General features: G+C 48.0%; 2 protein-coding genes across 5 annotated transcripts in view; both read right to left on the reverse strand.

The window, feature by feature from the left end:
- LOC149337810 (uncharacterized) overlaps nucleotides 1–21971 on the reverse strand; it is a 309160-nt gene that overhangs the window by 42675 nt on the left and 244514 nt on the right. For all 4 annotated transcript variants that reach the window (XM_089553537.1, XM_089553541.1, XM_089553539.1 and 1 more), the window contains 5 exons: nucleotides 21504–21878; nucleotides 16772–16816; nucleotides 12422–12562; nucleotides 8494–8586; nucleotides 5322–5459 (listed from right to left, as the gene is read on the reverse strand). In XM_089553537.1, the coding sequence (XP_089409663.1) occupies nucleotides 5322–5459; nucleotides 8494–8586; nucleotides 12422–12562; nucleotides 16772–16816; nucleotides 21504–21878 (792 nt within the window). The remainder of the gene's footprint in view (nucleotides 1–5321; nucleotides 5460–8493; nucleotides 8587–12421; nucleotides 12563–16771; nucleotides 16817–21503; nucleotides 21879–21971) is intronic.
- Nucleotides 1198–3945, reverse strand: LOC149337811 (uncharacterized). Its single transcript, XM_089554956.1, has one exon. It carries the CDS (start codon nucleotides 2970–2972, stop codon nucleotides 2475–2477), a length of 498 nt encoding a protein of 165 aa, XP_089411082.1. The 5' UTR covers nucleotides 2973–3945; the 3' UTR covers nucleotides 1198–2474.

Raw genomic sequence — 21971 nt, forward strand, 5'->3', positions numbered from 1 at the left:
AGAACAGGCAGGTGCATATACAGAGTGAGGATGGAGCAGCTCACTGATGACAACACTGTGCAGCACACTGCAACTGGCTCACTTGGTCTGACCACTGATCAGACTGATCACTGATCTGACCACTGATCAGACCACTGATCTGACGACTGATCAGATGGAGCTTTGAGTCCATCTGAGCTGTACACTGGAAGGCAGTCTTTCGCTCAAATAAAACAGGCACAGGTAACTCGCACACTCCTCCGGAGCAAAAATTTCCCTGGTGAAAATCTTAACCAGTCCACCTGGTTTATGTAACAATTCCCATTTGGTTACAGTTGTTTCCCACTGGGACCAACTGAATTTCCAGTTTGAACCAACTGGGAATTGCTCCATAAACCAGTTGGACTGGTTAAGATTTTCACCAGGATCGAACCACAGCGGTCGCGTTCCGATGGAGGTGAAATGCAAAACACGCCCAGCTGTGCGATGTCAGTGCACGTTAAAGATTCCCAGGTGGTCAGAATTGTTCCGGAGACCTCCATCACGGCACCTTTTCCTTCATGCACTCCCACCTTTCTCCATTGTTGTCGTGAAACCTGCACCGTTTCCCTTTCTTCACAAACCAATTTTCAATTTACTTGCAGTAAAACAGATGCTGCATTCTTTTGCTGGGCATGACATGAGCCTTTCCAATTTATTTATTTTATTTGTTTATTCAGAATACCTACATCGCCAGAAGGCATTATTTTAGGCGGGTGAAATACATGGGGGTCACACAATGGCAAAAAGTTAGCTGTAATGCACATGAATACACCAGTTAACAGCAAATAACACTAAAATCAAAATTACTGAAAAACATACAGAGAGTGCAATGTCGATTCAGAATAATATAAAGAAATTACATATGAAGAGCTCACACAGAAGTATAGGTTATAGTTTAATAAGAAGAAAAATGCTCAGATAAATTCAATGAATAAGGCTCTCAATAGAATTTTCAAAAATCAGGCGCATCCATCACTTCGTTCGGGAACTGGTTCCAGTCATTAATTGTGTTAGGAAAAAATGAATATTTGAACACATTAATACGGCACTGATAAGGTCCAATTTTGTTACCATTGTCTTGCCTAGAGGAGACGTAATACGGCTCCTTTATGAATGCTCCTTTGTCAATACCTGTTTTGTTCTTGTATATACTGTGAAGGAATTTCAATTTTTCTGCGTGACGAGAGTGTTTTCCAACCCAATCCTTCACATATAGCAGCTCCTCTAACAGTAAAATTATAATTTCCTGTTACAAATCGTGCTGCTTGTTTCTGGACACGTTCTATTTTAGCCATGAGGTTCTTTGTGTATGGATCCCAGGTGACGCATGCATATTCTGAAATAGGCCTGATGCTGGTCAAATACATGTTTGCTTTAAGTGATGCCGGAGACTGCTTAAAATTTCGCTGGAAAAAGTGGAGGAGACAGTAAGCTTTCGCGGCAACTAAGTCCACGGTCCAGTCAAGAGTTTCAGGAAACGTAACTCCGAGTACTTCATGTGTAATCCAACTTAGACAAGGATCGCGACTATTAACCGCTTGATGGAACCCTGTGGTGTATGCATGGACCACTGTGCTCATACTGCTGCAACGCTTTTAACTGGAACACACACCAACAGGTGGGCAAGCCACTGAGTGCAGGAGGCATGGGCCCCGTCATGGCTTCATATGTCCACATTTATGACCCCAGCACCGAATTGAAAGCACCGCATTGCCAGAGGGCACGCCTGCAGATACTGCCAGGGGACCCCATCAGAAAAACCACACTGCTGGAGAAAAGCCTCTGGGAGGAATTCCCACACACTGATCACCGTTTTGGTCTCTCGTTCTCATTCATATACCCTCACTAAAGGCCCTTTTCAGGAACTACATCTGGGGAAGTGCACGGTTACATAGGAAGCAAAAATCCACCCTAAACATAGACATACAATACAAATACAAAAGCACAGTAAAACATGTGCACAAATAAACTCTGGCTAATAGCAGCGACAAAACTACAACATCGATCTTACACATAAATGGACCCTCTCCAGTAAGAGTTTTTGGTAAAAAACACACGGGTTTCTGAACAAAGGCACCAGGGTTTAATGCGGAAACAGTGTCTTCTGGTAGCCCATTCCAGTGATGGATTGCGAGAAATAATGGTAAATGGCTAAGGAGGTTGGTATGTGCAAACATCAGCTCAATTCTGAAGGGATAATCTGAGCAAGGAACGATATAGCATGTAGCGACTGAGGAATGGAAATGGTACAGTGTGTGAAAATGAGATACTAGTGCTACAGTCGAACCCGGATATATCGAATTCGAAGGGGATCGAAAAATAGTTCGATGTAGCGAAAATTCCATATACAGATATAGGCTAAAACTGCACTTGCGATCATAACAAATTATGTATGGCTTACCGTTTGGAACAGCCGCGAATCACATAGTATGGGCACGCAATGTGAAAGCACTTTATTTCGCGGAAAAAACCCCACTAATTTTGGGCTGCTTTTTCCTCTGGGAAATGAAGTTCAAAACACTGGTCTCGATCTTCTCGAGACTGTCCACGTGCGAGAGCCCAGTGCCTTCCATTTTGCCGCAACAGCGCCGCATCAGGCTGAGCACTGACGCCAGTTCAGTGGCTGTGCACGGACGCGTTTCTTCAACACCACAGTTGCCCTTGTCGTCGCTGGAATCGGCGTCTAGAACGCCAGCTGTTCCGGCCACAATGTCCTCATCAGCGAGGTCGGCTACCGCTTGAACTTCGCTGTCAGCGTTAATAAAGTCCTCAACAGTCACTTTGGACAGAACGGCGCCGGCAAAATTGGACAAGTCGCGAAACGTGTCGTCCAAGCACTCGTCGTCATCTAAATCTTCCGGACATTCATCTCCGGCCACTTCAAGGCCTGCCTTGCCAAAACAGTTGGCTACTGTGGCCTGCTTCACGTCACTCCAAGCGCCGGTGATCATCTGGATCGCGCCGAGCAGGTCAGTCTTTAGATCGGTTCCGATGTGGAGGTTTACGAGGAGCCGTAGAATAAGTCACTTCCTATAGCCTACTTTGAACGCCTTTATGATACCCTGGTCGAGGGGCTCCAGTCTTGCTGTGGCGTTCGGCGGGAGAAACTTCAGTTCGATGTGCTGCAGCTTGCAGGTCGTTTGATGAACCGAACAAGCTGTTTACCAGAAGGCAAACTCGGTGGCCCGACTTGCCCAACTCAGCGTCCCAAGCCTGCAGCCATTTAACAAAAAGTTGACGTGTCATCCAGGTCTTCCTATTACAGCCGTGTGGATGGGATTCTGTTTGCAGTTCTTGAAGCAGCGTGGCGACTTGCTCTTCCCGATCACGAATGGCCGTAGCTTGCACGAACCGTCCATGTTGGCCGCAAGCAGCACTGAAACATGCACATTGCTCATTTTTCCGCCGTGACATGAGGTCCCATAAAGAGCGAGTGTCTTATTCGACAACATTTGCCAAAAAAGACCAGTTTCGTCTGCATTGAAGATTTCTGCAGACGAAAACTTTGCAGTGATCTTCGGCCACTCCTCAGAGAGCCACTGCTGCATCTCCTGGCTGCTGACAGCCCCACTGTCACCTGAAATGGTCTTTCCTACAATGTCGTGGCGGTTTTTAAACCGTTGCAGCCACCCAGTGCCACCTCAAAAGTTCTCCTCTTTGCCAAGAGCCGTAGCAAGCCACTTGGCCTTTTTGATTAAAATCGGGCCATCCACGGGAATATTTTTTGCTCGGATTTCAGGGAACCACGTATAGAGTGCCTTCTCCACTTTGACAAAAGCAGCAGGGCGCACACGACGCGCTCCCGAGCGACTTTCCTCACTTGCTTTAAGCTTGATCTCCTGCTTGTTTCTTAACAACGTACTTAAAGTACTCCGCGGAATGCCGAATGCGTCTGCAATGGAGGACTTCTTTTCTCCATTCTCAACAGGCCTGATTACCTCAAGCTTTGTTGCAAAGTTGAGATTCTTCCTCTTTTTTATGTCCACAGATGCCACAGCTCCCAGATGACAGCAGTCATACAGGCTGCACACGGTGCGTTGAAACACAGGCACACACAAGAAAAACATGCGAGGCGCAGGTGGAGCGGTCCGAGCGAAGCCTATGCGAGCGGCAGTCAACACGGCTGCGGAGGAATGACAGAGGGAAAAGAAAGAGCAGGGAGAAAAATCGGCGGAATATGCCGTCGAGGGCGCTCTGGGCTTCGTTTCTGTTTTTTATTTTCAGCTCTCTCTTCCCCCCAGATCCACGAGCGACCATTTTCTCTCCCTTCCTTTCCCCAGGAAGCGTGGCTTGGAAAGGTCGCCGCGCGTTTCCATGCCGCGCACTCTCTTCGCTGTGCTCCAATGACCTTGCCCAAGCACACGCCAGCGATACAGGAGGAGAGGGAAAGCTCGCGCCGGTGGGGCGCAAAAATGGGGGGGGGAAGGCCCTGCGTCTCCGTCGCTAGGCGATGGCTGCGTGTACGCATAACAGCCTGCTGACTGACTGCGGAAATGTTATCTGCGAGGACCGGACAGGAATGTCTTTGGGGAAAGCGCACCTTCCAGGGGCGCGGCGCGGCGTTCGATATATCCAATGTCCGGTGAAAATGGAATTCGATATACAACGCAACTGTCCTATACTTTTACATAGTATTTTCAAGTTTTCAAGGAGGTAATCTGTGTGTTCGATATAGCCAATAATTCGAAATATGCGCGTTCGATATATCCAGGTTCGACTGCAGTCACCTTTGCTTTTCAAGTGATGGTTTAGTGACTCTTTGATGACCTATGGGGCAGAAACGTGGAGGCTAACAAAAGGGGTTCAGCTTAAGCTAAGGACAACACAGCGAGCTATGGAAAGAAAAATGATAGGTGTAACGTTAAGAGCTCGGAAGCGGGCGGAGTGGGTGAGGGAACAAACGCGGGTTAATGACATCCTAGTTGAAATCAAGAGGAAGAAATGGGCTTGGGCAGGGCATGTAATGCGAAGGCAAGATAACCGCTGGTCTTTAAGGGTAACGGAGTGGATTCCAAGAAAACGCAAGCCTAGCAGGGGGTGGCAGAAAGTTAGGTGGGCGGATGAGATTAAGAAGTTTGCGTGGATAGGATGGCTGCAACTGGCGAGGGACAGGGTTAATTGGAGAGACATGGGAGAGGCCTTTGCCCTGCAGTGGGTGCAGTCAGGCTGGTGATGATGATGATGGCAGTTGTGCTGGATTGGTGTACGTAGTTTCTAGTCAAAAATCCTGGACTGACTCTAATTTGTTAATTGAGCGCATCTGATGTGGATACCAAAAATAAATGAATGATGCACAGTACCTTGCTGCAGGGCCGGGGCCGCTCGATGGGCTGCACGAAGCTGCGCTGGGGGTCCTGCTGGCAGTGGGACTGGAGGGCCTCCAGCCAAGCCTGGCACTCCCCAGCCGAGCCACACTTGACCGCCACATAGTGGCCCTTCTGCACAACCAGGGGGCGCTGCTGCTCACCGCACAACTCGCATGCACTTGCAACAGCAACACAACAGGGAATATAACACGGACACAGAAGCATTTAGAAGGCACACCGCTCCTCTCTCCCTTGACGGGGAAGAGTCACTGTCTGCTTCCTTCAACTGCCACCAGATGCCACCCTCGTCAGGTTCCTGACAGGGCTTTAAGGGGGGGGGGGGGACACACCCTTTGCCACCGTTTCCTCCTCGCAGCGGCATGTTGGATCCCATGCGCGGTCGCGCGCAGTGCGTATGCGTGTGGCATGGTTTGTAGAAGTAAAAAACAGTGCAGCGACAATGGACAAGAGAGAAGAAAGAAGGACAAGCGCTGACAAACAACTGAGGCTTATTCGGCGTGATTTGTATGCGGTTGCATGGTGACTGGGATAATGCGACTGAACTGGAAATATGCCGTACATAGTTGTTTCACTCGCAGCAGTAATGTGCTGGCAGTTTTGAGTGTATTTTATGCATGGTGCAGTTGTGACGTTCCTGCCTGTCGGGGGTCAGTCACAGTGCAACACAATATTTGTTCCTATCTACGGGTTCTGCTGAAGCGAGGAGAAATGAGCCAACACACAACGCCTCCGGGTCAACCTCATTTATTCACTCTCTGCCTGAAGGGGAAACTGAGGGTTCCGCTCACCGCTGTCTTGTATTAGGCATCGGTGCAGTCCGGCCAACAGGTGCCTCGCTCTCGGCTGCTCTGGCGGGGTGGCGCTCAGCCTGGAGACGGTCCCACGTTTCGGCGAACTGGCCCGGCGACCGCTGACGGGGGCTTCCATCTTGACACTGTCGGGTCTTCCCAGGCGTCTCGGCTAGTGGTTCTATGACGGGTCGAGGTCTCAGGCTTCTTGGGAGTCTCGGCTGGTGGTCAGTTTGCTACGGACCCCTGAGGTCCGGCTTCGCCGACTCCAGACCAGCGCGATCTGCCTCCGTCCACCTCGACCGTCTCAGCTCGTTCTTTTTTTTTTGTCTCTTCTGTCTCCAACGCGTCTCTCCGAGGATTCTCTTTCTTTCTCTCAGTGTCCTCATCGCCCAACGGTTTTTCGCCATCGTTGCTTATGCAGCCGACCAAGGGCGCCCGCCGATTTTCCACGAAGCCGCGGCCGTTACGACACGAAGGCCGGTGGCCCCGTTGGGGATGTGTTGAAGGGGATCAGGTGTCCCTCGAGGGGCAACGGTTCCCCTAAACCAGCGTCTCGCCTCCTCAGCTGGGAGCCCTCCTGGTGCTAGCCGTCAGCCTCCCCCGCCACCTCAAGCCGTTACGCGGTCTGTCGGGGCCGCTGCTAGTAAGGCCGTCTGCAGGCGCGCATGCGTGCACACACAAACGCACAAACGTTCCTGTATCTGCGCCAAAGGGGGGGACGCACCGCAAAACGGGCCGCAGGGATCTGTGTGGTTGCGCGGGGAGCCTCTCCTCTTTAGCCCTCTGGCTACTTTGCACGTCTTTCTGTTGCGCCCGCCGCATTCCACACAACCGCCTTTGCTGACAGGGCAGGGCGATAATTTTGAAGCCAGACACAGTGTCTCTGGTGCTAGTCGGTGGAGTGAGTTCTTTTGGGCCATGCCTAGGCCTCCCGTACACAGTTCTTCACACAGTCACTCCGACCACATGACCACCGAAAAGTTATAACAGACTGCTGTGTTGCCCAGTCACCGGCTGCACTGAAAAAGGACAGCGGTTATTTGGTCTCCATTGATAGTGATAACATAGACTATATCAGGGTCGCCGAATTCTATAGACTTATGCTGCTTTTGTTATTTTGAACGTAATGACTGTTCACAAGGCCCCAAGTTTCTCGGGCATGCAAGCAGCGCGCAGAATGACCTGCCAAAAAAAGTGTGTTTGTGTAGTTACCACCCACTTTTCCAACATTCTCTGAGGTGCCTTTGTCTTATTACTGGAACTTATGTGAAAAATTCCATGTAGTAATAGCAAATTTTTCTTCCAAGCGGTCCGATGCCTCGCTGCTCTGGAGTGGCTGAGGACACGTCTCAGAAATCGGTCATATTTTCTGAACAGCTTCCCTTGGTGGTGTGTACCGCAATAAAATAATGCAGATGGTTGCGTCTCGCTCTGGATGGTATTTACTACACGCAGAGTGATGATGCGATGCGACGTCTTCCTGATTTGTAGAGGCTAAGTAGCTTTATTCAAGGACAAATTTCACCAAATAATTTGTTTTATTTTTTTTCTTTCGAAACATGATAAAAATTATTAAAAGTTACTGACTCACAAAGAGACCTCACAAAATCAGCCCCTTATAAGTACTTTTTTTGAAGGTCACTGCCCCAACCAGGCTAAACTGGCAAAGAGAAGTCGGAGCAACACAGGCCGCCTTACTCGATTCCGTGGAACTGTCTGCTCCGGTTGTCAAGAGACGCTGGCTTGCTGCCTCACTCGATAGTCGTTGGGCAGGGAAATGGACCACTCATTAAGGCATGGATCTGGGTTACTTGAAAAATCACGTTTGAGGTAAAGCGCGGAGGAAGACGTGGACTAATGAACACGACAGACAAGCACTCATCCCTGCTGCTGTCATCAAAAGAGGCAAAAAAAACAACGTAATCTCTAGGACATGGTTGCCCAGAAACACGCGTGATTATTCCACTGATATGGCTGCATGACGGCAACAAAAAGAGCCTTTTTTTCCCCAGTTGCGGTTTCTTCAAAGTGATACGAAAAGAAGGAAGGCAAACCATTACTGGAAAAAAAGGCTCCTTTGGTTGGCGTCACTCAGCCACGACAGTACTTTGCTTACTGACACACAGAATACGGTGCCAGGATATTCGTAGTGAGCTAGTGCAACAAAGTAGAGGGGGGAGATAACATATTGCACACAATACAATCGACTAAAGCACTGCATCAGTCTGACTCATCATTGGTGGATAGGAATTAACCAGCGGCCACAGTCAGTCCTGGAGGAGCAAGCAGCCCCCAGGCAGAATAGAACAAGCAGGCTGCGCACTGCTGTGTGTATGTGCCTCGAATGCACTCACCCGGTCATCAATGCCGATCATGTGATTCTCAAGGGTATCCACTTGGCCCCCCAGGAGCTGCATCTTCACCAGGGGCTTCACTGACTTGTCACTCTGCGCTTGCAAAGGACAAGAGATGAGAGACAGAGGGATTTGTTTAATGACTCCAGAGGGAAAGTGGGCTGTGACAACAACAATCCAGCACTGAAATACACCCCAGCATGTAGCACATCATCATCATCGGCGCCCACTGCAGGGCAAAGACCTCTCCCATGTCCCTCCAATGAACCCTGTCCTTCGCCAGATGCGGCTACGAGAGGAAGCGACCCATGTCTGGAGGCCTTACCGACACTCAACGTAGGTCGATACCTGCATACTGACTTATATTTAGCATTCCTTTCTCTCTTTCTTTTTGACCAAGGCCTGAGAGTTGGGCAGCGACTTATGATCACCGGTCATTCATGCGCGGAATTCACGATAATAACAAAATGGCTTCCGCCACCATAGCTGGTGCCATTGATGCATATGTCGCCAAGGCACACAAAGTTTTAAGCTTTTGTGCTGAAAATTCCACTGCAACGAAGCCCCAAGCAATTTACTGGTCACCTAAATGAGCCCGTTTTACCAGAATGTAACTGAATCTGAAGGAAACAAAGGTCAATCAGTGGCAGACAGGAAGATGAATCCAGGGTGGCAGACTGGTATGCTAAATGTGAATATCCGTTGTATCGAGACTTATATACAATAATAACTCATATTCTGCGCTGAGTCCATTCGCCCAAATTATGCAGGGCTTCATAGAGACTGCAAGCAGAAGAAAATGGCGCTGCTCTTCAAAGCAGGCAGCACGTACCCACAACCCTGACTTTTCTATCCGACAGTGACAAGTGGTTTCATGACAGGCAAAATGTCTCACAATAGAATGCATACAAAAATTACCGGGGGTACTTATGAAGCTTGTACTTAAGTTTTTATTTTATATTTCTCGTCTTCTTTTTTTCATATCTGTTTGTAGTATTTTGCTCACTATACCAAAAATTGCACGACTATCACGACTTGCTTGATTATGGATTGATAATCAGACGAGCTACTCGCATTTTATTTTATTTTATTGTTGTGCTTTAACCTGTACTGCATATGTCCTTATCTTATTTTCCTATCGTTTGGTCTATCACTCTGTTCTTTTTTAACACTTCTTTTTGGGCAAGTTGGTTCATATTTGAAAACTTTAAAAGGGCGCAAACACACATGACCACAAAGTACAAGAGACGAGACACAAGCGCTGACTGTCAACTGATTTTTATTGGAGCAAGGGAACACCTTATATACACAGCAGCATACACAAGATAAGAAGTTGCAGAACGCACGTGCGAGCAAGAGACACTGCGGATACGAAAAACCAAGCAAGGCGCTCAAGGGGTGAACAGATTAGTCGCATCTAAAAAACAGACCTCAGCGTTTAAGAGAGATATCGAAGGCTTGCTAATGCAACTGTTGCCATATTTCATGATATGAAAGGCTTCCAAGCTGAGACGTGTCGTCTTATCAATGCTTTTGCTGAGAATCTTCGTCTCATGAAATCGGGCCACGCAACCACTGCAATTACTAATATGCGCAACTAAATGTGCGTACTTGTCTTTAAAATTCTTAACATTTCTTGAATGGTCCCCTAATCGATCATTGATGCAACAGCCGGTTTGGCCGACATACACCTTCCCGCACGTCAAGGGAATAGCGTAGACCACTCCCGTGGAACATGTCGCAAACCGATGCTTGTGATTAATTTGGCACCCACTCTTTTTCGGGCCACAGATGCGGGGGCATAGCCCTCCCAGCTTACTGGGTGCCGAAAACACAACCGGCACACCGTGCCTGTTGGCCACTTTTTTTAGGTTGTGAGTGGTCTTGTGTAGGTACGGCACAACCAAAGGTTTTTCGGCCTTTTCTCGATTACAACCGGTCATTCCTGTTCCATGCTTCAACTTCTGGAGGAGGGTCTCACAAACAGCAATCAAGATCGAAGAGGGGAACCCTGCCGCTAAAAGTCGGCTTATCTGATTAAGGAAGCTATTTTGCATTCGATGCGGGCACGACCTCCTGTTCTTTTGTCATGTGTTCAACTATTTTCGCTATGTATAGCATTTTTTTCCATTCTGTTCTGCTCATTCTATTACAAATGCACTGTTTGAAATTTGATGCCCCTTTACACAATGCCTTATGGGCCTGTAAGGAATTTCAAATAAATAAATAAAACTTAAGTATGAGCATTGTGAAAGCATTGTAATTCTGTTCAGAATTCTATTCCTATTCCAATTCTAATCCCATTCTATTTCAATTCTATCACAAAGTTCTATTTTATTATAGTTGGTGCAGTTTTCAGTACTAGCACTGACTATTACTGGTTACATTTCGTATTTTCCCACCTTTGGTGAAGTCAAAATTTTGAACAATCGCAAGTTTTGTAATGGCGCCACTTTTTGGGCAATGCTGGGCTTTTGTGTCAATGAGCCATCTAGCGCTTTCCCATTAATAATTTATCACTGGTTCTGAGGTTGGATTTTGGATCTAGCAACTAGGCCTAATGCACATGAAAACAGTGCAAATTTCACGAAGGACGCAGAAAGGAATTTTGCTGGATAAGGAATTTCATTTCCTTGCAACAGCTCAGCATTCATGATTTCCTGCTCGTTTCCTGCTGCGATTGTCTGTTTCATGTCTTTTCCTTCTTGTTGTTTTTGATGCCTTGAGTATATTTACTGATGTGTCAAAGCAATAAAATTTCAGTTGTTATTCAGTGCCTGTGTCTCGTCTGCCCTTTCTGTGTACTTCGTGAAGTGTACGTCGTTTTCGTATGATGGAAAACCAACTAGCTCATGATGTGTTCTCCTAGGCCTAATGACGAAGATTGATGTCGATGGAGCGTTTGCTTCAGCTGTTTGGCTGTTATATTCCATTTTCTTTACTGCCATTTTCACTTTTTCATTTCAGAAGGCAGCACAGTCACTAATGCATCTGGACTGTGCCCCATCCTGTGAGTTTGTCCTCGATGTGAGCACAGATATTGAAGCAGTCGCCACCCGTCATTTGTGTGCCCGACATGCCCGACACGTGTGTGCCCAATATGCCTGACACGTGTGTGCCCGACATGCCCAACACGTGTGCGCCCGATATGCCGGATATGTGCGTGCCCGACATGCAGTGAGCCCGACGTGTGTGCCTGACATGCCCGACATGTGTGTGCCCGACATGCCCAATACGTGTGTGCCCGACATACCCGACATGTGTGTGCTTGACATGCCTGATATGTGTGTGCCCGATATACCTGACATGCCCGACACGTGTGTGCCCTACATACCCGACACGTGTGCGCCCGACATGCCCGATATGTGTGTGCCCGCGCTGTGTGTCTACTCGTTCTTTTGTCCCTTGTCCTGTTTGTGCTATTGCTCCGAAGTATGAACCAACAAGCCCGAATTTCAACGTTAAAGCCCGACACGTGTGCGCCCAATATACCCGACATGCCCGACACGTGTGTGCCCGACATGCCCGACACGTGTGTGCCCGACATGCCCGATACATGTGTGCCCGACATGTGTGTGCCCGACATACCCGACATGTGTGTGCCCGACATGCCCAATATATGTGTGCCCGACATGCCCGACACGTGCGTGCCCGAAATGCCCGACACGTGCGTGCCCGAAATGCCGGATATGTCTGTGCCTGACATGCCCGATATGTGAGTGCCCGACATACCCGACACGTGTGTGCCCGACATGGCCGATATGTGTGTGCCCGACATGCAGTGAGCCCGACATGCCCGATATGTGTGTGCCCGACATGCAGTGAGCCGACATGTGTGTGCCCGACATGCAGTGAGCCCAACATGCCCGACATGCAGCCACCCGATATGCCACCCGCCATGCAGTGAGTGATGCAATGCACAACTTGCCTCCAGGCACGAGAGGACCCCGTCGTGCAGCCGCAGGTAGCGCCGCCTCCAGGGGTTCCAGTAGGTGGCCTTCTTGCGGTTGGAGGGCATCACGTCCAGGTAGCCCTCCCGGCTGATGCACGCCCCACAGTCTCGGGAGCCCTGCACGCACGTTTCTTCTTTTATTTTTATTGCATACAAGGGCGAGTACAAGCGGCCCATCAGTCTTGAAGGTTTTGGTGGGCGCTATCAAAATACGCATTTCGTATTCCCTTTTCCGTATTTTGATAGCGCCCAAGAATGTACTTCCAACTAGCCACAGTAGTAGCTCTTTCCGCCCATCAGGCAAAAACGAACTTAGTACTACAGCACCTCGGATACAACCAAACTTGGTATGCTACCTTGTTACAGCAACCTTTGTTACCTTTGAATATAACAAACTTTTGTGTTACCACGGATATAATTAACCTAAGTATGCCACCTTGGATTCAACAAACTTATCTGCCTGGACCTTGGAAGTTGGCCTGGGACATAACGAATTTTAATCTCTCAACCTCTGATATAATGAATTCATACTGCTGTGGCACCACGAGCACAGGGACGGAGACAGAGTGACGACAACGCAAGTGCTCATTAACAACTGACAAAATTTATTAAAAACACGAAATATATAGAAAAAAGCCAACGGTTTTTGCTTTTAATAAATTTTGTCAGTTGTTGGTGAGCACTTGTGTTGTCGTCACTCCGTCTCCGTCCCTGTCCTTGTGGTGCCACAGCAGTATGAATTCGTACCAACTCGCCCAATTCTCAACCCTTTTCATATAATGAATGCTTGGCTGCATTAAAACGATCCACTGAGAATCCCCTAGGGAACTTTTTCTCTCCGTTCTGCTCAAGCCCTTCAACCCGACAGACATCGTCACAGGGTGCCAGTGGGGTGTGCTCCTAGCTAGGACTGAAACAGTTTCTATGGACACGAGTACTGTCAGTAGCCGAATGCCTTCACTGCTAAACACAACTGTACGCGAATAAAGCTAAGAGAAAAAAGCCCAGCAAGATTTGTTCCTCGGTAAGCTGGTTCTATCCTGAAGAACTTAGCACTAAAACGAGCCTTGAATAGAGGCACAGAATGCATTACGATTTATCAGCTGGCCTGAAGTAGTGCAGTATCGCTGTAGGCAAAAGTGCCGTTCATCCTTTGAGAAGGTGGCTGGCAGTGTCACACACTGAGCGTTGAGGCATTCCTACTGCATGAGACAAAAAACTTCCACGAGGGAATTCGGCCACACAAACTAACTGACCATGTCCAAAAACATGGTGTGGAGCAACCCTCTGGTTGAACATGGCAAAAAACACAGCCACCAAAGAGATTTCAATCATGACAGGGCAAGCGTTTTCTTGGTCCCTTCAAATTACACCTGAAACCCGTCCCTGGCATGTGTTTCTGCCAGGCAGAAAAAGGTGTGGCATATGTGAGCGGGTCCTCGCATCCACCACAGATGCTGGTGTGCAATGCGACTGCACAATTGCAAGGGTACTTGATCCATTTACTGTATAAACGCGTGTAAGGGCCACACCCGTGTATGGGCCGCATCCCGTTTTGCCGAAGGAGACATTTAAAAAAAAATAAATCTGTGTAAGGGCTGCACCCGAGCTTTCCATGACCCAGGCGGGACTAGCTTTCTAAATGCCCGTGCCGTGGTCTCCGTGATCAGCTCTGGCTGCGAACAGCGGTGCGCTTGATCGCTGAAGCCACGCATGCGCACAGAAGCTTCCAAGTGCCGTCCATGGATGGCGCCCGAGGTCGCAGTCATTATTATCATTAACTTTTTCCTCCGCCACGATCTCCCGCTATCCACATCAGCATCAATATTGCCAACTTTAGCCATTTATTGCTTTTGTGGCGTGTTAGCGTGTGCACCGTAGTTGTGGTGGTTGTGGCTTTCGCGTGCTGCCGCCAAGCATTGCAGTTTTAGCACGATGGGCAAGCACCCTAATAGCCACACGGCTGGAAGTTGGCTCCCGAACACGGCAAGCGTATGGTGAGCAGGAAATTCGACGCGGCCACGGAGTGCGTCCGATGATGGCGCAACCAGCAGGATGCATTGAGAAACACAAGCTGCAGAAAGCCTGCTTTCCGGGCCAAGCCGCGCGAGTTTCCCCAACTGGAAGATGAGCTGCTCTGCTACGTGATGGCAGTGCGGAAGAATCCGGCTATGCATTGACAGCGGACATGCAGCGCGGCTTCTTGTGGGATGAGCATGCACCAGAGCACAACATCAGCTCAGAGTAGAAATACTCCGCGAGTGACGATTGAACGTAGAATAAATGTCGCTCATTCCCTGATTGCTATGTTTTTACTTAAAAAAAAAAAAAATTGGCACATCACGTGTATGGGCCGCGCCCCAAAAATTGGCCCTCGAATCTGGGAAAAAAAGTGTGGCCCTTAAACAAGTTTATACGGTAGCTGAACGTGGCTTCCAGCAAATGTTCTTTTATCTTTTTATGTGTTCTATAACATATTTTTCCATTCAACCTAGTGAAAAGGCTGCAGAGTTACGAAAATGTGGCAGAAGGTTGATTCAGCATTCACCGCATTCCTACTGGCATGCTCCAGGTCAAGACATGCTTAGAATTTTTTTTTTTTTCACAAAGTACAGATCTTGGCGGTGACTTTTGTGATGCCGTGCCCATTGACATAATTAGAGTGATAAGAAAATGTCACACAAGAATATTTAAATTCACAAATTTGAAAAAAAAAAAAAATGTTTTGACCTGCACTATAACCCCAGGAGCATAACAAAACAAACGAGGCCAAAATAGTTACACAGTCTTGAAGAAATCTGCTGCACAATACGAGTGTCTGGGCAGAACACTAATGGGGGAAAATTCCAGTTGTCTGCATTTCCCTGCAACGCACAGCCACAGCACTTCATCAAAAAATTTTTTCGCCTCACTTCTTGGTCCATTGTGGCAATGAAACTTTGGGACAACATGAAAAACAAGTCAACAAGCAGTTACAACAATTATCAAAAATTGGTTCTTTTTGCCATTTTTTTTAATTTCAAAGCCACATTCTACTTTAAGGGCTTAACTTCTGTGGGGAAGACGGCCTGCCAAAATGAGTGCACAGAGAACTTCAATTATCTCTAAACCTCATTTATCTTGAATTTTTTTCTTCATTTTTGTGACTTCAAATTTTACTGTAGATGTTGACTTCCACGTTAACAGAAAAATTTACGTGAAAGCTGATGCTATCAGAACTGTGTATTTGCCACCTTTTGACATTTCCAGGCCAAGCACCTTGTATCATGCGTATCTTGTATTTTTCACACCTATTCATTTAGTGTGAAGCTCGTTTGTTATTTTGTCGCGTAAAATGCCTGCAAGACCAGGATCTCTTGAACAACTCCTTGAAGGTTGTGCATGATTGGTGAGTGAAATGGGACATGAACATTAATTACGATAACTCAACTTCTATGATTGTGTCGAACAAAGACTCCACTAGCATTCCCATACATAATTAATAACAGAGAACTAAAGCGTTCTAGTAAATTAAAATATTTAGGTATCCAGATTAGTCATGACTTAAACTGGAGTGATCATGTGCAAAACATTCGTGGAGCAGCTCAACGAAAACTTGGATTCCTAAGGCGGAAGCTAAAAGATGCACCATCGGATGTCAAACTACAAGCACATAAATCAATAGTAAGACCAGCTCTGGAATACGCAAGCATAATTTGGGATCCGAATCAGCAATATCTTGCAGAAAAGGTTGAACATGTTCAAAGATTGGCAGTAAGGTTTATATTTTCGTCTTACCAAAGAACTCAGTCCGTATCAGAACTTCTTTTACGAGCACAATTACCAACATTGGCTATTCGCAGAAGAATTGCTATGCTTAAGTTTTTGTATCAGCTTTATCCCAATATATTCAATCAGGATTCCGGCTTGTACTTGTGACCACCCGGAAGACTTTCATCGCGTACTAACCATCCCTTCGGAGTTATGTCATACCTGCCGAGAGTTGATGTCTATAAGTTTTCGTTTCTGCCTAAAACAATTATGGAATGGAATAACCTTGACCGACACGTATTCAACAAAACTTGCTCACTTGAAACTTTTGTAAAACAGCTGGGACTGTGTTGTACTGACTGACTATACCATTCCCACCCTGTAACAGCCCGCAAGGGCCAAGAGTATTTGGAAATAAAATAAATAAATAAATAGTCAAACAGTGTGTGTCCACTGTGCTCCCCCTGCGTCTTTATGAAGAGTTTGCACCCACAAACAGCTCATTTAGTTAGGCCTACATGTATACACAGGCAAGAACGTACGCTCCCCGTAGTTTCCGGGATGTTTCACACTTACCATCTGAGGCATTTCAATTCTGTACAGTTCCTTCAGCAGGTCAGTCTGCAAACAGAACAGGTGCATCAGGAATAAAAAAGACAAGAATAAATTTGCGAATGAAAAAAAAAAAACCCATCAGCCCAGATACCATACGAAGAGAGCATTAAAAGTGACTGTGCTCTTACACGATGCTCGTTAAATTTCTCCCTCCATGGATTGGCCTGAATACCCGAGCCACATGCACCAACGATTGAAAGAAAACTTTTGAGAGCCGGAGTTGCGTGCACTTCCACCACTTTGGCAGGTCCTCTCACACACTAGACACTTTTAGTTGCTGCGTACGTAGCGACATTGCGTACGCAACGCTCACTATGTTCCGTACGCTGTAAAGGACACCACCGTCACACTTATAATTGGCCGTACCGCCGCAGAGCAGTCGCGTAGCGCGTTGTGTTGTGTCGCCATCTAGTGACAAACACTGAAAGCGCTGTAGCGCTCGGCTGAACATTTTTTAGTTTCTGACAATATGAATAGTATATTACTGTTTTTAATGGAAGAAAAAATGTATAATGTTTAATGAAGTGCAAAAGTAGGCACATTACTAAAGAAATTATTCGACAGGTGCGGTTGCTATGACGATAAACGTACACAACGTTAGGCTTAAAAGGTCAAAAATCGCCTCATTATCTGAAAAACAAGGGGCATTTGTCCCTAATATTTTGGCGTGTGGGTGAGAGTAGACAAAATGAAAGCTAGTAGCACAGTTTAGAGCGAGCCATCGCGTTGAAGAAAGCAGCGGCAAAGTGAAATCGGTCCGAAGCGGGCGAGATGGTCGCCGCCATGTTCTCTACGCAGGACGTAGGGTCCCGCGTTGCGTACGCTACGCTATGCTTTATAGCGGGCGGGCGTCCGCAACGCGCGGCTAGATACGTTGCGTTCTGCGCATGCGAATTCGTTACCCGCGGTGTTGTTGCGTGCGCAAGCTCACTGCGTACATCCAACTGAAGGTGTGTATTGCCATATGGGCCAGAATACAACCTATCAGAAAAAAATTCAGGGGGCACTTTGGCTCTCAAAAGTGCTGCAAGGTGAAAGCCTTTCCTGGCGCACTGTTTGTTTTTATTTACTTTCATTTTTCATATTTTATTTTCTATTCTTGTTTCTGTTCTTATTTTTATTGTTTTTTATTTGTTCTTCCATATTTTACTTTTCATTTTATTTTTATTTGTTTCTTTTCTAATTTTAGTCGTTTTTTGTTTTCTTTTATTTTTATTTTTATATTCATTTTATTTCATTTACGAGAGCCATGCATTCACTAGATGGGCCTTTATTCATGCCCAAACCCTGAGCCTTCGTGGCGGAGTGGTAGCGTCTCCGCTTCAAACGCCAAAGGCCCCGGTTCGGTTCCCAGCCTCGACGCAGATTCTTTTTACGTAGTGGCACCGAAACGCGGACAAGTCTGCCGACACGGCTGCTAACGACAGTATGAGGCATTAAAGGCTTCCGCCTTAAAGGGTCCCTGAAACGGTGTCCATGTAGGCAAAGAGAAGTCGAAGTATTGATAGACATTGAACGATCCATCATCCTACCGCAAAAATTTTTGATCTACCTTGTGCGGAACCAGAGATAATGGCTATTAAAAATGACCACCAGCCTTTTCCCTCTCAACTCGTACACCGGAGCAAACCATAAAAAAATGAGGATTACAGGCCGGGACCATGCTCCGCCCACAAATACGTCATCGACGAGATCGGTTTGTTTACTTCCGGTTGACGCGCTCTTTCGCTCGATCGCTCGCTCGCTCGCTTTCCCGCTGTCTGCTATGTTCACCTGTGTCTCGCAACCCTCGCTGCGGCTTCTCTCGTACTATAGACCCCGAGCTGAAGGAACGACTTTTGCGGATGAGTGCCGAAATGGGATTTCAGCCTTAAGGCGGGGACACATGTGCGAAAAGTGTGTGCGATTCGCTGCGGCGCGCCGTTGTGAACGACGTCGTAACAACCGATCGCAGCTCGTCGCCTGCGTCCAACCTGCTGGATGTCTACGACAAGCCGCGCGCGGAAAACGCAACGACGGGAAGCGGGAGCCAATACGAGTGCGGAGAGCGGCAGCGTCATGATGCCGTACAGCGCGCTGCTCAGGGCGCTCGGGGCCGAGCCACGCCGGACCGGCCTGCCAGCCTTGATGCCGGCCACCGGCGACTGAAAAACGCGCTAGTATTGTTTGTTCTCGTCCATAGCAAGCCCTTGGATAGATGCATGTCAAAAATGCATAATTTCTGACGATCGTTGGCCAATACCGAGTTGCTGGTAAAAGTGATGACTGCGATACAAGCAAATTTCATCCAACAGCCGATTTGGTGCTGCTGCTACTTGGTGCGGTTCGCCTACCGTCTGCTAGCTCCGTTGCTGAAGGCATCGTGGAAATCGAACATATCTTTTATTATGGGACGAGTTCGCAGTAAAGCGATGTGAATAGTAGGCCTTTTATTATAGCGCAGGCAACTTCCGAAGCGCCGTCAGCTGCGGTTTCAATGCGAAACCAGATAGGCCTAGCGACGACTAGGGCAGCCTGGGACCAGCGCGCAGTTCGTCGCGCGGCGTTGCCGCAGGCGGTGTCGTTGCCGAAAGATCCACTTTTGCACAGACATATTTTCGTTGCTCGAATCTAGGAAGCATCCTCGCTGGTATCATGGCTGTTTTGCATTTTCTTGTGCGAACGTGATGTACGCCGAGCATGCCGGCCGGCCGGCCAGCCTGGATCCCGTCTGCCGGCGACATAAAAACGAGCTAAAGTGTGTTCTTGACGTAAATAATAAACCCTGGGATAAGAAATGTGAAAAATGTGTCATTTTTGAGGATCGCTGACCAATACTGAGCTGCTGGTAAGGGTAACGACTGTGATACGAGCAAATTTCTTGCCACAACCGTCTCGCAGCTGCCGCTGGCCCGGCGTGGGCTCCGACTCGCCTGGCGCCCGCTCGCTTCGCTGCAGAAGGAGTCGCGGAAAGTGACCATACTATTATTTTATTGTGAGATGATGCTGTTGACTGAAAAGCGATGTGTAGAGTAAGCCTTGTATTATAGCTCAGGCGACTTCCGAAGCGCCGGCCGCTGCAGCTTCGATGCCGAAGAGGCAATAGGCCTAGCGACGACCACGGCAGCCAGGCAGCAGCAGAGCTCGTCGCCCTGAGCGCCCGCGAGCGGTGCCGTTGCCGAAAGCTCGCAACATAAGCAGGCGTGCTTTGTCGCTGTTCGAGAAGTATTTCTGATAACAAGGCGATCTTGCCTTGTGATATTTGTACACCATCCCAAGCAGCGCTCAGGCATTGCTGCACGGCGGCGAAGTGCGACACCGGTTGTGAGCGGAGCTTGGGTAGGGCGGCGCAGCGATGCTCACCGCCCCGTGTCTCCCTGCTTGTAGTGGGGCGGCAGTTTGCAAGCGACGATCGGTGCAGCGCGTCGGCCAAGCTTTTAAGGACACGCCGTTCAGAAATCGAGCGCTGAATCCTGACGACGACGACGGCTCGCTCACTTCCATCTTTCGGCAGACAGTACCGAAGGGCAACATCTTGCCGAACCCTGGCTTTGCAACCAACGACACAGCACGGCCGGTCCATTTTGATTGCGCATGCGACGGAGGTCGCGACAGAAATCAGTAGTGCGGTGACTCCAAATCGCACCTCGATTCTCGATTCGGTTCGACGTCGGCGGAGTGACACAAGCGGCACGAGCAGACGAAAACATTGTAAACCGGAAGTGCAGTACTAATTTCTGACACCGAACACACAATAACTGCGTAAACATGCATATAAACGACAACTCTGCTTGCTGAAATGCGAAATGTTTCCGAAAAAAGTAAGAGTGTGAAGTATCTAGAGCTTCTAGTTTGTTAAATGCGTGATTTCACGTTGGCACCGCGAACCAATCATAGCCCAGCACTTGTGACGTAAAGAGTACAAACTGACGTAATGAGTACGGATTCGGGCGGAAGTTCACCGCCGCTGGTCGCCGCGAGGCTCGGGAGAGGTAGTTTTTGAAAATGTATTGTAAATTATCTACTCGCCTTTGATGTATTGTACGCGGCATGAACGTTCAGTGGCCTACGCTCTACATAATGCAAGTATTTGTTTGCCAACCTCAGACACCCCTTTCAGGGACCCTTTAATATGACTGGCTCCAACTCCGTTTCTGGCCATTGCAAGGGGCATTTTTGAACCCCCTGGATTCACATTCAATTCAATTCAATGTTTATTTATTGTCCAGGAAGTGCCTGGAGGGCCATCTTGGCTAGAAGCCGCTCATGCAGCTTGACTAAGGCCAAGAAGGATGTTACGTAGCAGTATCAGTAACATCATAATATATTTAAAACAGACATGTTACCTCTAGTTTGCAACAGTAATTAAAGATTTTATACAAAATCCTTAGCACTGAAATTATAGCAAGGGCATAAGTGAAACAACTTATGTCAGAAAACACATTTCAAGAATGTGGCAACAGAATTGTACAATCAATTAGTAGAAATAAAAGTACAAGAACAGAAAGGAAGAAAAATAAGAAAACAAAACGAAGTGTAACAAAACAAAAGTATCGCCAGAACAGGGCAATTACAAGGAAACAGAGCTCAAACCTCTTCTACTGAATCCCGGAGAGTGTGTATTATTTGTTTAGTATAAATGGGAGGTTATGTGACGAGGCTTGATATTTATAAAATGTTCGGAACCTAGGGCCAGGAAACTTGGTGCACTCACGGGGTCCCACATGAGGGTTGAGCTCCGGGGCAGAAGTTCCTCGTCGGGAGAGGGGTTGACCGGCACCCTCGCCGTATGGTCCAGGTTCCCATTGGTCGCGTGCGACGGGGATCTGTTCACAGGGGTGTGGTTGACCATCACTGTGGTGACGGCTTCGGTCGGTCGTGGCCTCGTGGTCACCGTCACTGTCGCAGATGTGGCAGGGGACGACGAGGTGGAGAAGGTGGTTGTGCTACGCAATGATGGAGGGGGCGACTGATTATTTGCAGCCACAGAGACTTGCTCGAAGCTTTTGATGAGCTCGGCCAGACGACTGCCCTTGAGGAGCTCGGGGCCGCGCGGTGATGACGCGTCGTTGTGTTGTGCTGACAGCACCTGGGCACAAGACACACAGTGCTGCAGCGCTTTCTCCAAGCTCACAACAGAGCACAAGAAAGAAACACCGGCCCATGCAAAGCCCAGTTTCAA

This window comes from Amblyomma mixtum, chromosome 7 (assembly GCF_055824585.1).
Source record: "Amblyomma mixtum isolate Tamu chromosome 7, ASM5582458v1, whole genome shotgun sequence".
Classification (NCBI taxonomy): domain Eukaryota; kingdom Metazoa; phylum Arthropoda; class Arachnida; order Ixodida; family Ixodidae; genus Amblyomma; species Amblyomma mixtum.

Coding starts and splice junctions, on each gene's coding strand:
- LOC149337811 (XM_089554956.1), bottom strand. CDS start 2,972: ATGATCACCGGCGCTTGGAGTGACGTGAAGCAGGCCACAGTAGCCAAC.